Source organism: Nelusetta ayraudi, unplaced genomic scaffold (genome assembly GCF_046127955.1).
Source record: "Nelusetta ayraudi isolate G7.1 ecotype Tasmania unplaced genomic scaffold, CSIRO-AGI_Nayr_v1 ptg000050l, whole genome shotgun sequence".
Lineage (NCBI taxonomy): Eukaryota > Metazoa > Chordata > Actinopteri > Tetraodontiformes > Monacanthidae > Nelusetta > Nelusetta ayraudi.
Genome location: NW_027466100.1, coordinates 1,690,771 through 1,706,055, shown reverse-complemented (window position 1 = coordinate 1,706,055; position 15,285 = coordinate 1,690,771). Strand labels below are relative to the sequence as shown.

Genomic DNA, 15,285 nt, shown 5'->3' with positions numbered 1-15,285 from the left:
AAATGTCATGTTTTCATTTATCCTAAAATATATTTTTGCGTTTATTTGATTAAATGAAAATATAATTGTAGATATTCATACCTGAGTGTCCAGTTCAATTGTAAACTCTTTTTATTCTGGACTCCAGTTCAGCAGCATGATACAAATATTTAGAAAACAAAACAAAACAAAATCAATTTAGTGCTCCAGAAAAAAACATAGATATTTACTTCTGTTTACAACATATTGCAAAATTGCTTGGTTTTAACCTCCTACTAAAACTGAGGTTTTGTTGAACCTTTTACATGTTAGGAAGAAGAGTGTAAAAAGCACAATAAAACACAGCATCTACTTCTAATTTCACTGTAGGGATACAATTTCATTGCTAGAAAATGTTGGTAAAGTGAATTCTGGTTGATTATTTAAATGTCCTATTATGAAATGAGGGACATATAATAATCAGAGTGGACATGCGCATTTCAATAGAGACAGTGGGGCGATAGGAAAAACAGTTTTTAAAGAAAGGTTGGTTGTGTTAAAGAACTGGCAGATGTGAAGGATTTTGTGGGATCAGCAGAAATCCGATATCATCTCATATCTCATGACAAGGGGCCAGCCTAAAGCTGCATCAATTTATTGAACTCATTCATTCATTCATTTTCTATACCCGCTTATTGACCTCTGCTTTTTTTTTTTTTTTTTTTTAAATAGACAACATACCTCCATTACTTACTTTTAAGGAAACAAAACAAATCAAATTACCACCAAAATGATTTATTTAAAAAAAAAATACTGGATTATTGGATTTGAAAATGATAATCACTGCTATAAAAAGGCACAAAACCTCTCAAAGAAAAGGCTGAGTCAAGAACATCTGTGAAGGATACAAAAGACATGTAAACAGCTGTTTCTGTCTATATACAATACATACAGACATATGTATAGACATTATGTCTATATATAATATATAGAGACAAACAGCTGCTTCTATATACAGTGTACATTGAATATAAAACTAGCACCAAGTTATGAGCACTACCAAGGCTTAACGAATCCTGATAATATTATTGCAGGTTTTAATGAAAGTTAAGGCACTTAAAACAGACACATTTGAGTAAGAAAAACACGTTTAAAAAAAGCCCATATCAAAATAGAAATCTGACACATCTGGTCTTTGTACGCACTAAACAACTATTCGAGAAATAAAAGCCACATACTTTCATTTGTTAACCCCACTGACATCGTGGATGACCCTCAGAGTTCCACAAATGGGATCACACAGATGAATTAGTCTCTTACAACAACAGACTTATTGCTCATGTATTTTCAGCATAGAAAAAACAAAAGAACAAAAGGAAAGAATGTGGAAAACAGCTTCAGAGGTCACGTTGCACTGAGACCTTGTACATGCACATACAGCTGACAATTAAATTCAAGAGCTGTGCCAGTACAAGTACAGCCTTAAAACTACAATATGCATCCTGTGATGCAAATGTGCCACGGCCGTGAAAGCTGAAAAGACTGAAACCCTAGCTTTTTGACGTTGCTGTAGGCTATTGCGAAGTTGAAGTTGAAGTTGAGAATTTTCTTCCATTGTCATGCTTATACTGGCTTTACACAGAACAAAGAAAAAATATTTTCTTTTTTCAATCAGATGTTTTTCCTGTGGCTGCACGTTTGCACTGTCTTTATTTCCTTTTTTTTTTTTTTTTTTCTTTTTTTTACTATTATTATAATTGCATCACCTGTAATTCTTTCATTCCATTCCTACCTCAAGTTACAAAACAGAAAACACAGTGTCTCAGTCAAACTTATCCTTATTAAATCAAAACATTTTCCATCTTTAAGGATGGAAAATGTTGAAAACAGGAGTTATATGTTGTCATGATATGTTGCCCCTGCCCGATCATCAAGGCCATGCAATGAGGGACTGATGCTTTCCATCTCCTTTGCCTTCAGTGGAAGGTCATCTGCAGGGCGGGAACTTGACTTGAGGCGCTAGAAGAAGATCTAATATATTACATATTTCTTTACATGTGCATTCATGAACCAACAGTAGTTTTTCAATGTCTTAACTGCAAACAGAGTAAGAAAAAAAGATGCCCACAGCCAAACCCCACTGACCTGCCAGAGGGTCCCTTCTTGTTGGGCCAGTTTGAAGACCATGGCGATTGGAATCTGCACTAGAGATGAAAAAGCCAGAAACCAGCCAATGAAGTAGGCCCACCATGGATAAACGTAGGAGTTGTTGAACTTCAGAGGTGTGTATCTCAGGATCAGAAATATCATGGTGCCCTTTGAATGGGAAACAAAGTACAATGGCCAGTTTTACAATCAAGAAGAAAAAAAAAGGTTATTCTGTGAAGGAGCTTCTTCTTCAGACTTACGCTGCAAACAAGAGGGGTGCCGTACATCCAGAGGTACTTTAACAGTGGCATGGGCTTGTAGCCAATCATGGCTGCAATGTTGTTGCTGAAGCGCTCGGCACCTGCAGCAGAGACAAACACATCATTTGAATGAACTACTGTATGTTTCCTGTCTATCTCACCAACTTCAAATCCTTCTTTTCTTTACTTAATTGATGGTTTATTGTAGGGATTTGGTTTGCACCTCCAAACCACAACAGACATATTATTGGCAAGGCAGTTCTACGACCTCATATGACCTTACAAACTCAAGATTATAAGCCTGGTGTCCTGGGCCAATGAAGCCACGGCCCCCAAACAAGATAGTGTCTGGATTGTCTGCTCGGGCTCCCTGCGCTTCTAATTTTCACAATAAAAGCTTCTGGATCAGGGCTTCCGAAACAGGTGGTTAGCTAGTGATTAATAGGTCAAAAACCAAGGTGGCAGCGAGCAACACACTTGGCACCCTCTCACCCACAGTTTGTATTGGCAAAACAAAAGTCACGTGTGTTCTGTGTGTTCACCTGGATTAAAAGACCCGTGGGCCAACACCGAGGACATCTGTTGACGTGGGGGGTGCGCGGCGGATCGCGATTGTTGACGGGTGCGGGGGTGCGCAATCGTTGACGGGGGTTGGGGTTGGTGGTGCGCGCACGATTGTTTTTGGGCGGAGATTGAAGAGATCGCGTCATGTATTCCGAGTAAAGCCGCGGGCCAATTGAAATCAGTTGGCGGGCCGGACTTGGCCCGCGGGCCGGACTTTGGGCATGTCTGCTCTAGAAGCCTACAACCTAAAATTTATCTGCTGTCCGCAGTCAGACTTTTCCCGAAGCCCCTGTCATCCAAGTCTGCAAAGATGTTATTCCTGTGGCCTGCCCGTCTTGCTCCTCCGCCATCTGTCACAATTAGTACTCTCACATGTGTATTACCAGTCTTCAAATGTTGAATTTGAAGACAGATCAAATTCAGTTTGATCTGTTTGCTACACAAAACCAAAGGCAGTATGTCTTACCATAAATCCATCCGATTATCATCGACTGGAAGAATGCCATTAGAAGTAGGGCGGGTCCACTGCATACATAGTGGTCAAATATTTGCATGATATATGCTCCAGCCTAATATAAAACAGAAAAATGCAATGGAAAGGATGTTATTTGCTGTTGCTCCTACTGTTGCTGTTGTCGTTGAGAGGACGGAACATGAATTGAAAAACGTGACATACAAATACAAAGTTATAATAGCAAATGCATTTTTTTTTTTTTTTTTACCTGAGACACCAGTAGAAGGTCTATTACATAGCAAAAGGCACAGATCAACAGCAAAAGAAGCTCTCTGCGGTAACCTTTTCGGATTTGAGATGGGAAGATGTCGGACAAAGAGGTCATGATGCTTTCAAGTCCAATGAACTGGAGAGGGACAGAGGACAAAAAAGTTCAATGCAAGAGCTTCAAGAAAAAATAAGGAAATTATAATTATAATATATAAGAGCAACTTACTTGTCCATCTATTCCTAACAGGATGATCATGATAAAAAAGCACACGGACCAGAACTGAGGCCACGGTAGAAGAGTGACAGCTTGTGGATAGACTATGAACGCAAGGCCGGGCCCTGTAGTGTGACATCAACACAGATTAAATCCTTGCCTCCAGTTTTGGCAAAGGTTTGCCATTTGTCCCAAGAATTTGAACTTTAAACAATAATACACAGGTAGCATGAATTATAGAAAAAGACTGTTTGGTCAAACAACTTACACGGTAACAATGACAAAGTCATTTAAAATTGTATTACTTTCATACCAGATTCGGCCACACTGTTGATGTCAACACCCTGTTTTTGTGACATGTATCCCAGAACAGAAAAAATGGCAAAACCAGACAGAAAGCTGGTCCCGCTGTTCAGCAAGCAAAGATAGAAAGAGTCTCTGAAATCAGAACAATCCACAAGCACAGTCAGTATTTTCTCCAGCTCAAGACAGCACTGGTAGATACAATATGTACAGCCAAAGTTAAACAGTGTACAGACACACTGGACTGGGGTGTGGGGGTACATTACATACAACACTATGAAAGAAAGCATGTGTGGATCGTGGCCCCCTGATGGGTCTCGATGCTCGACGGGAAAGTTTCTCAGCTGTCAAATTTGGACTGTAAAACAGCACATTTTGCATCATAAAATATAAAAATCCCTTGCAGATTTTGCTGGTGTGGGTTCATTTAGCCGTGAAGGTCTTATGTCCTTTGTCCCACGAGTCATCACACTGTACAACTCTGCACTCAGTGGGAGGGGAGGGACCGTGGGAGGAAAAGGGAAGGGAGCCTTGCAGCGCTGTAGCACTTTTTGACTGGCACTTTTATCGATATTGGTTACAATTGTCTGCCTGGTATGGTTTTAATATCTTTTATTGTATTTTAACCATTGTTATTTTTTATTTTTTTTACTCTGTTTTTATGCTTTTCCGCACTTTATATTCCATACCTTTTTCTGTGGTGTTGTGTTGTGGCTGGAAACCAATTTCCCTGAGGGAATTCTCCCAAGGGATCAATAAGCATAATTGAATTGTATTGATGTAGTGTCACCCTAATATGCTAAACCTATTCCATGCATCCACAGAGACGAGGCCCCATACAAATAATTGATAAACAAAAGCCCTTCCAAAGGAGAAAAATAAAACCTTGGAAGACAATTTAAAGGTGATATTAAAAGAAAGCGATAAGATAACGACAAAACGACTTGCCTGTAACAATTGTTGTTATACTTGTTGTAGCTCCCCAGTGTTGTCAGACAACCTAAACATATGGCATATGAATAAAATATTTGGGTTCCGGCATCTATCCACACCTACAAACAAAGACACAAAACTGAAAAAAAAATCCTAACTTGCACGGGTGTAATTGAACGGCGGCAGAAACGCGGGCAAAACAATACCTGCGGGTCAGCGAGCCGAGCCGGATCTGGGTATAGGTAATGCTTGATGCCATGGATGGCTCCAGGAAGTGTCATTCCTCTGACGACAAGCACCAGTAACATAAAGAAGGGGAATGTTGCTGTGATGTACGTAGCCTTAAAAAACAAAAAACAAATCAGAGGAGTACATTTGAAATTTTGACCCACTGGATAAACAATGCAACCTTAAGTTGAACTACTGTATAACCCAAAGCATTTCAACCCCTGCATGATTTATCGCTCACTTGTAAAAATCTAAATTAGTGCGCAGTTTACAACACGTCTTGTCAAAGCGCCTTCATGCTTCCTGGGGCATTTCCCAACACTGTCATTGATGCATTCATAAACCCCCTCTGAACCTGCAAATATGCTGGCCTCAGATCACAAGAGCTGTGTGTTAAGAGCCAGAAACCTGCCCAACAGTTAATACTCCGCTGTTTTGTCTGACTATATTAGTGTCACTGTGTATACTCAGTTGTGTCGTGTTCAACAACTCGTGGTCTTTTAGCCAGGGCCGACACACTGGTTCCTCTCGAGTTTGGTCAACCTCATCGTGCATACCTCAAACGTCATCGCCAATCCATGATGATATATGTATGTATGTCACGTAAGCAGCGGCAACGACTTGTTGGATCACTCTCCTTACCTTTCCCGTCGACTTGACGCCCTTCCACACGCAGAAGTAACAGAGGACCCAGGCCAGAAGCAGACACAAAGAAAGGTCGCCCTGTATGTTTCCCAACTTCTCGATGCCAGAAGATATATTGAGCACTCGCCGCCTGAAAGCACCAAAATGATGAGTGGAACCACTGCGCTTATAACAATACGAGGACTGCAACTGTCCTGACATGATCAGCATGATGAGAAAATTTGCCACAATTACTTTTGTTTTGATCTGGAATGAACCTGGTGGGTCAGAACAACCGTACAACATGTCAATGTTCTCTTTGACGAAAACACCCCACAATGATAATTAAAGACAAGGGGAGCTGAGCTGAAACAAGACATCAGAGACGTGGATTTTACCACAGGGCAAATGCAATTGGAAAAGCCGTCACACAATAGTGACAAGCGGCTCTGACAAATTCACAAGTTAATAGAGGTGAGGAAATAATGAGTTACAAGTCAGTAAAATGACTTTTGAGCGATTCATTCAGGACTTGCAGTTCACTACCATGCTTGTATTTTTGGCCTGAGGGTATTGTGTACTCAGTTTACCACTCTCTCAGATTTGTTGTCTTTGCTGATGGTTTTTAATATATCTTACATAAGAGGAAAACGATGGACATAAGCTTTATTGGCTTTATTGTGCTCTAAGTTTGATGGCTTTAAGTGCACTTATTGGCTGCAGATGTAGTGTAGAGTTGTTTCACCATCAGTCCAGCACAATAGTAAACAGTAAGTCTGTAACAAATTCATGTTATTGCCTTTACTCTTTTGGACAACAAATGTATCAGGATTTTCCAGAGATGCAGTGTGATAATTATAGAAAATACACCAAAGTTTTGTTCAAGTGAAAGGAAGTGAATAAGACAGTTTCCTCCCTTCAAGCAAGGGTTGTTTAACTCAGTGTATTGTATTGAAGTTTGTTGCTTGCGGGGTATGGACAAAGAAACAATAAATGATAAATGATATTTAATGCAAGATTGAAGATAAGAATAGGCAGGGGCTTAGAGAAAGATTAAGATTGTATGAGAAATGGTCGTTACACTAACTTCCCAAAGATGGTCAGGAAATGAAAGAAATGAAGGAATACATTTTTTAACTTTAACTAGATTGTCTCTCTGACCATGATAAAGTCTTCAAAATTGAAATGCAAAGAACTGAACGAATCATCAAAGCCTCTTTTTGTGAACACTGCGATCAACTCTGTCTTGGCTACATACGCACAGTAAAGCAACTCCACTGCCGTCTGTCGCTACAATTTAAATAGCTAACAGTCGAATGGACGAGGCGATTTTCAGTGACTAAGGAATAACTCAGCCCATTTAGTATAATCACGCAGTACTATGTGCGATGCTCAGGAAGTTATTGTTATACCATCATGAAAATTGGTCACCTAGTTTTTCTTTAACATACGCCATAATCTGACATTTTTGCTTAATCCTCGTCCAACTTTCAAAAAAAACGTCTTTCTGTCGACACTTTTAGTGGGCCCTGAAGTCATTCGCTGACCTTCTGCCCCTTCGACAACACCTTGTCTCCATGTTAATTGCTTTTAAATGCTGCACAATGCCTCAAAACAGTTCCTGCTGTGTTTTGATCCGCTCTGGATAAAGACGGACTTCCTTTCGTAAATACTAGTTACCGTAACTGCACACTTTCTGCCAAGTCGCTGCAGGCGGCAGCTGCTGAGATTTGGCAGTAGATACATTTTTAGCAAGACATCTCATGGGTTTTGATGTTTGATGATGTTGTGTACTTCCAATGACAGCGGCTAAACCCAGCAACCTCCTGGGCAAACTGATGTTTAGATCAGGTAGGAATTTATTATAACTCCAATCTGGACAATCTGACTCCACTGGATGGAGCTGAGCTAAGCATAAAAAATGTCATATTATCTGCACATTGCTGCTCATTTTGTACATATTGTGGTTTGGCCATTGGTTTGGGCAGTGCTGTGGCTGAGTGCACTCCTAATGCAGTGTTGCCAGGAGAACTGATACTAGCAGAGCTGGAGCTGGGGTCTTCCTGGTCTTCTGCCAGGGTGCAAGAGGATCTCGCCTTAAACCCGGATTACCAAGGATTAACGTTTTTCTAATCTGTTTAATTTTCGTAATCTGTGAATTCTTGTGATTTAAAAGAATATTAACTTTTCGGCAAAGGACAAGTTGTTCGAGTTTAAGGAAATTTCCAAGTTAGGTGGTGGTAAATGTGTTGACCATGTTGGTCAATCTTAAAGGCCGTTTACACAGAACATTATTAGAGCCAATATAGTACTGCGAAAAGCGCTTGGTTTTTGAGAAAAAAATACAAGGCATTCATTTTTGTTAACAAATCCATCACATATCCTGGGTGGGATAACTAGATTGCTGTTCTCTACTGCACTGTGAACAGTAATTTTGTAATCTTTCAGGTTTCATTGTTGCCACCATAGCCAATATTAGTGGGACACCCTAGGGGCCTTCGACACTTTCAGAGATGCTTTAGACATTTTCTGGACCAAAAAATAGGCGTATTAAAAAAAGCATTGTTATTTTTAATATTTAATTTAATTTAATTTAATTTAATTTAATTTAATACAGTTAACACATTTTTTTCTCACCTACATGAGCCTACTGTGAAGTTCACATCAGCAATGAAAGGGATACTGATAACTCTAATAACTCTGATTACTCTAATAACTCTGATTACTCTAATAACTCTGATTACTCTAATAACTCTAAATTGTATATATAGCCCTCTCTCTCAATGCTGCCCCCATCTGCTGAGTTGTGTTACAGCACAACAACAACAATAACAACAAACACCAGCTAGTAACGATCTGATACCAAGGTTGTGATCTTTATTTTCAATAACTGGATGGATCAGCCCAAGTGTGAAGTTCCACACAGGAGCTTTAATCTGCAGTACTTGGCATCAACTATCAAATGCCAGATTTCTATGTTCACTACTAAGACTGTTAAACACTGACTGGATGAACTCACACCACCTCGTTAGTGGTTAATCTTCACGAGTGAGTCTTGACTCAAGGATGACAGCAGCAGTTGTCAGATCTCTCCGTGTCTCTGTGCACATTAAAACAAATGGAGGCACTGCCCTGTGGACAACTGTTAACATGTGAAGAACTCAGATGATCAAGGACTAGGTCATGTGATCCCATGCAAATCCGATTGAGCTGCCACTGATTGTCTGTTCTGTCAAAAGATCAGGACAGTATGATCATATGAAGCAGCTTATGGTCATCTGATTTCTGCACATGGCTCTGGTTAATTATCCCTTAAAACAAAAGCCACATTTTGCAAAGTTTTTTTTCCTCTATAATTATGGGAATTTAAATGAAAACTTACTGCCAGAACTCCACTACCGACGACGATCCATTCACAGGGAGCCCAGTCCAGTTTGCATCAGCATTGTAGGTGTTTAGCACCAGACAAGATTCTGAAATAAGCCAAAGTATTGAATATTGAAACAGTGCACAATTGTTAAATTAAAAATATGTAATTTCAACCTTAATATTATTCAAGATCTTTTTTTTCTCAATGGTATTGGCTTGAATTGGGGGGAAAGTGCTCTTGCCATTGATAGTGGTCTTTGTGCTTGATGAAAAATTACCTGTGTTCCATGTATTATTACAGGTGGCCCAAGGCAGCGTGTCAGAGAAAGAAGAGAAAAGGTAGAGAAAACCCCAGGCTAAAATCACAATGTAGCTGATGCATCCATAGAAAATGATCATTTGGCCTGCATATCCCATTCCTGTAAAATAAAGTTCAGTTAAAAGTATTTCCACAATACCCTGACTGTACGTGTGTCAGAATGCAATAGCACTGTTATTTTAAACTATTTTAATACATACATATGAGCGATCCTACAAAGTTGCAACACTGTTGGGCTTTCTTTGATTTATTAATTAACTCAAAATGAAGTGAAGAGATTTTTTTTCAGGACAAGGCCTGCATTTCTATTCTATGTTCCTCCAGCTTGGACTTTACGCTGTTCTTCACTTGGCTGATGAAATGCTGCTCTCAGAAATAGGATAGCTGTACATTTTTTACTGACAGGAATTTGGTATCCTGGGGTTTTTACTGCGGGGAGTCTGTGACATTTCAGTCCAAAATTCTGCATGTCCGCGTACTTGAAAACTCCCATCTGAAGCATGTTGAGATTGTCTGAACTGGTGTCCCGAGCATAGATAGAATTTTGATCAACACAAGAGGTTAAATTATGATGAGAATCATTAAAAATTCACATAGGAAGACCAAGGAATAAAAAAGAGGGAAAAAATTGAAACAGCTGCTGCTACAGACATTAGGTGTTATCCTAAAGCAGAAGCAATTTAAAGGATAGCTTTGTCTTTATCGGAGAAAAAGAGCAACAGTGTCTTTTCTCTGTGTCGTACTGATTTTGGCAAGCCTGTCATGGTGTCATAACATGCCTCAATTGATGTTCCTTTCACCAACAGGATGCCTTTTAGCATCTTTTCTTCTTGTGTTCTTTTATTAATTATTAATTAAAAAGACCCTCTGCTTTTCCATGGGCTTTTTACATATGGATGTATATATAAAAAAAAAAAACTACACAGCATTAGAACTGTTCAATTTGGTGCGAGAAGCAACTCAGTCTACTAAAACCTGCCTCCTCAAATTAAAACTTTTTTTTTTTCATAAAGGACGGTTTTATCAATTACATTTTTTCACAGAGAGTCAGGCTCTTCACACTCTGACTACAGCAGATCATAAACTGGGCAGATGCACCTTACCCTCAAACAAGGGGCAGATTTTCCTCCAGCACATGATTCCTCCCCGACTGGTGTACTGGCCGAGTGCTGTCTCCAGTACAAACAATGGAATGCCACAGGTCACCAGAAAGAGGATGTAAGGAATGAAGAATGCACCTGTAATGATAATTTGGCAGTATTTGATCAGGACCAAATGGAACAATGTCTGTCTGTCTGTTAGAATCCATCTGACGCACCTCGACACTCAACACATTTATTCTGGTTTAAAGAATCATTGGTGTGCCCACGCTGCCACTTTCAAGCCTCCTGAGCCAAGAGGTCATGTGACGACTGTGTGTTTACTTTTGATGAACCTGATTCATTTAGGATGGAAGGTTCAGGAGTGCATTTTGTTAAAATCTAAAGCGCATTTAATAAAGTGTATCGTATATGTTGCTTATTGCCTGTAACCTAAAACTTTAAAGTTGGCTTGGATCTCTTCATTTGCTTTACCCCGGCTCACACTGCTCTATTGTGGTTTATTGCCTCCAATCCTGCCTTAAATGTAAGATGTTTTTGACTCCTCCTATGAACCTGCCCTTGATGCTTTTAACCTCAATGGAGAACAAATTAATCTTTATATTGTACCCCTGTTTCTTTTAAACCTGCTACACCAACACTTTCTCCTCATCCAACTGGCATCCAGTGTAAGATTAAGATTATTATAGGATAAAGCAAAAAGATGCCATCTGAGTCAACATGCACCACATCCTGGTATGCTTGGTTGGTCAGCAGTTCTTCTCAAATATTTACATATTGTTGGAATCAGACATTTAACATCACGCATCATAGCCTATTGTGCTATTATATCTGTAACATTACATTTATATGTTGGAATTATTATATTGAGTTGAATGTATAAATGTATTGAATGTTACTATATGTAGTAATTTGGAGTATATTAGCTCATCATGACCAGTGCCCTGGGGGTGTTTAAAACCTGGTAAGCAAAGACTGTGTAACTCATTAAGTCTAATGAACAGTGACCTGGGGTGACCAGAGAGTGGTCAGCTGAAGGAACTGCCTTTGCGACCCTCATAAAGTGTGCGACCCATCCAGTCACAGCGATGGGAATTTATCACCTCAAGCTTGTCTTGCAGCAAATTGTTTCAACAGGTCACACCGGAAGGAAGGATGGACCGTTTGGCTCACGGCCAAATAATGACCTGCTTCCTGATTCACAAACAATGACAGTAACACCCAGGAACTGAAGGGGGAGAATGGACAGCCAATCAAAGGACGACACTTGACAAGACATTCAAATCAGGAGTCAGATTGTTTGTCTTTGTACTTAAGGACTTTCGTGGGAGAAAGAAGTCAGTCTGACTCCGGCGACGTCCAGGACTTGAATCCAGAGATCTCTCCATCAGATCTCTGGACCAAATGTCTTTTTCTTCTTCTCAGATAAAATTGATTAAGATTTAACTGTCTCCTTTTCTTCATTAAAAGAAACACGCGGTTTGATACCATGATACTAGGTAAAGGAGCCAAACCAACAATATGTACCTTGAACGAGACTCAAACAGTAGCGATTAGATTACAAAAGAGCAGAAAACATGCCTTCATGTTACTATCATCGGTCATCACCTCTGTGATTTTCTCTGTGCAAACACTTGTCAGAGTGCAGCATTAGAACTGCATTAGAAATGTTATACATATTAAACATATTAATGACTGATAAACTGACAGTTTAGCCAAAGGTGGATGTTCTACGCAGTAAAGCCCATCTACATGTGAATATTTTGCATTTGCCTTAAGTGAACACACGTTTTTCTGAAAATAACTTTGTTCACATGTTTTCCATTTAGGCTGTCTCTCAGAAAGCACGGTTGTAAAAATAAGAGCTTTGTTTTTATTTATTTTTTGCTAGCATAGCCTTCGTTGCCCCTATGTATCTTCACAAAATGAGGTAGATATGAAGCAGGTCCTCGTCATCCCCTACATGAACATGAGATAGAAATAAACTCAAAAAAGAGAGACTGTATTGTGATTCATTGGCTTTGTCTTCAGTCATTAAAATTTGTGACAGCATTCTGCCTCATGTCAGGTTACCAAACATCTTCAGTCTCTCTTTCAAAACAGATCAGTCGATGATGTGTCAGAAGATGGTGTTTTGTAAGTGCAAGTTGGGGAGCGCCTTTATTTTCGTGTGAACGTTACATCACATCCCACCTCTTTTGTAACACGCCCCAGCCCTAATCATTAGATAAGTCGGAGGCATAGATAATAATTTCATAACTATGTAAGAGTGCATAATGTGACAATGGAAAATACGTACACACACACACACTCACGTGCAAACACACATACACATATATTATATTTTACAAAATTTGACATACTGCAACTATTAAATCACATGCAAACGAATGAAATCCAATTCATTAAATACAAGCTGGTTTTACACAGTTCCTTGTATTTATTTTTTTAAATAAATGATTTTTTTTTACTCCAAAACTTGAAAAAGTCAACTGAAACTGAGAATAGTTATGTTAATTTAAATGAAAAAGCTATTAAATAATTGTTCCTTGTTAATAAAAAAAAACAAAACAGATTTATTATCGATTTCCTCATGATTTTATCCCATTTAAAAACAGCCTGCTAAAAAAAAAACAACCCTTTGCAACGCTATATTCATTTCCTAGCAGAAGGAATAGGAAGGAATACTAAACCGACCGGAAGATTAAAAAATAAAAAGTGACATACCTCCGCCATTCTTGTAGCACATGTATGGAAATCTCCACACATTCCCAAGTCCAATGATGGCACCAGCAGCAGACAGAATGAACTCTGTTTTGCTTGCCCATTTGCCACGCTCCTTGACTGCTTGTGGAGCGCGCTTTAGAGGGAGAGGACTCAGCCTGCACAGGGACTCGGCCATACTGCTCTGTGAGAAATGCTGGAATGGCAAAAGTGCCGTGCCTCTTAAATGTCTGGATCCACTCGCTAGGGCCTGCCTACTTTAGCTCCCTTTGAGGTGACCAAATTGTAAGACAGCAGACTTGAGCCACAAGGGAGACTCTTTTTTTTTTCTTTTAAAAATGACTTTACAAATGACAAGAACGTAGATGTTTTATTTCTTTATTTTTAACAAAAAAAAAAAGGATCCCCGTGAACTGGAACATCGCCATGATTTGGTTTTGCATATATGCGGAAGCCCACCTGATTATGTTATCAGCCTGCCAGTCTTATCAAAGCACATTACATTTTAAAACTTCCACTTTATTTTCTAAAAATGCCAACGTGTGAATGATTCAGAAATTTTGGCGCTGGTCTTTATCATCTTTCCAAGCACGCCAAGACAAGTCATGTTGGGCTGGTTCATGATCATTACTTTCAGTGAAAGTGTTTCGCCATACTAACAATTACGCTTAATTTAACTGAGATTTCTTTTTTAAGTCAATGAAACAGAAGATAGAAAAACATTTTGAAACAACTTTTTAAAAATTACATTAATAATCTTTGTTTATTATTAAGGAGTAAAGACAATTGGGCAAATCTTCTGTATGTCTTATTCAAAACTGATCAATCACAGCACGGACCAATCAAGACAGTTCCATGTCTGACTGCTTCCTAACTGTTTCGGATATGGAATATGTTTGTCATGTTTCTGACTAAGAATCAACTGTCAGACAAGAAAAGTGGTTAGAAGTTTGCAAAGTTGGCAGTCCATACAGAAGATTTCATGTATAAGACTTTGTTCTTAGATGCCAGCAAGTTTCACAAAACCAAGATCAGCCACCGTCACATACATCCTCTCATTGTTGTGATAAGGATCGCAACCGCGATTCTGGGAAAGCGCCATATACCTATCATGGATGCATTATTAAAACGGGCACATTATTAAAACTGTCACTGACCTACGCCAGCAGCACCTGTCCAACAGAAAAGAAATAGTAAAGACATGAGAAGAACTTAAGGTTATACACATAACCTTGGTTCTCTGAGTAATATGAGTAGAGGGCCTCCTTATGGGATGCACACCCCCTTGGCAGACACCCAGAAGCATTAATCTTGTTACGCCAATCCTGATTGGCTGGTGAAATATGCTCGCAACAGGTAGTCCCACATACCAAGTACCTCCCGCGGGCCCCACCTCCTTATTCAAGAAAATAACCTCTTCTCACGTGCCCAAGCAACAAGGGTTGTCTGGTGAGACATCTCACTCATTTTACTCCGAAAACCAGGGTTAATAACCTCAAGGTCTCTTTCCTCATACTCACTCACATGTCTCTCACGTTAGGATACACTAGCTCCAATATTGCCAAACAGACTTATCTATCGTCCACCAAATGTCAGAGCAGGTATTCTGTTCCAGTCCGGACTGTAAAACCACGTGTGCAAGGCATGGGGGGACACATAGAGAAGCACACGTGGTCGGGTGTGTGCCAGTGTGTTCATGCTCAGAGGAGCATCCATGCTGCGCATAGAGCAAAACAGCATGCACGTGGGTTTTCTCTCGAAGGGGAAACAGTTCTAAGGCGGCTCGACCGTATTGTATCTTGCCCATATTTTTTTGC

General features: G+C 39.6%; 1 protein-coding gene across 3 annotated transcripts; it reads right to left on the bottom strand.

Annotated features, from left to right (window-relative positions):
* Nucleotides 1–10: 10 nt before the first annotated feature.
* On the bottom strand, nt 11–13,646 carry LOC142895727 (sodium- and chloride-dependent GABA transporter 2-like). 3 transcript variants are annotated; one of them, XM_076036967.1, is made up of 14 exons: nt 13,472–13,646; nt 10,748–10,882; nt 9,604–9,744; nt 9,339–9,429; nt 5,975–6,107; nt 5,311–5,445; nt 5,120–5,223; nt 4,182–4,306; nt 3,881–3,993; nt 3,653–3,790; nt 3,397–3,499; nt 2,367–2,467; nt 2,104–2,274; nt 19–1,977 (listed from the first exon to the last, which is right to left on the bottom strand). In XM_076036967.1, the coding sequence occupies exons 1-14, from the start codon at nt 13,644–13,646 to the stop codon at nt 1,852–1,854; spliced, it is 1,791 nt and encodes a 596-aa protein (XP_075893082.1). In that variant the 3' UTR covers nt 19–1,851. The 3 variants fall into 3 exon arrangements, with proteins under 3 accessions (XP_075893086.1, XP_075893082.1, XP_075893083.1); XM_076036968.1 differs by having other exon boundaries at nt 1,860–1,989; nt 13,472–13,630; XM_076036971.1 differs by lacking the exon at nt 9,604–9,744 and having other exon boundaries at nt 11–1,977; nt 13,472–13,630.
* Between the last annotated feature and the right edge of the window lie 1,639 nt (nt 13,647–15,285).

Bases quoted from the DNA above. Each gene is read 5' to 3' on its own strand.
- LOC142895727 (XM_076036967.1), bottom strand. From the start codon at position 13,646: ATGGCCGAGTCCCTGTGCAGGCTGAGTCCTCTCCCTCTAAAGCGCGCT. The intron at 9,430-9,603 runs GTAATTTTTCAT...GGCTTATTTCAG, and splicing joins TAATAATACATGGAACACAG to AATCTTGTCTGGTGCTAAAC. The intron at 6,108-9,338 runs GTAAGTTTTCAT...TGGTGCTTTCAG, and splicing joins TCGGTAGTGGAGTTCTGGCA to GCGGCGAGTGCTCAATATAT.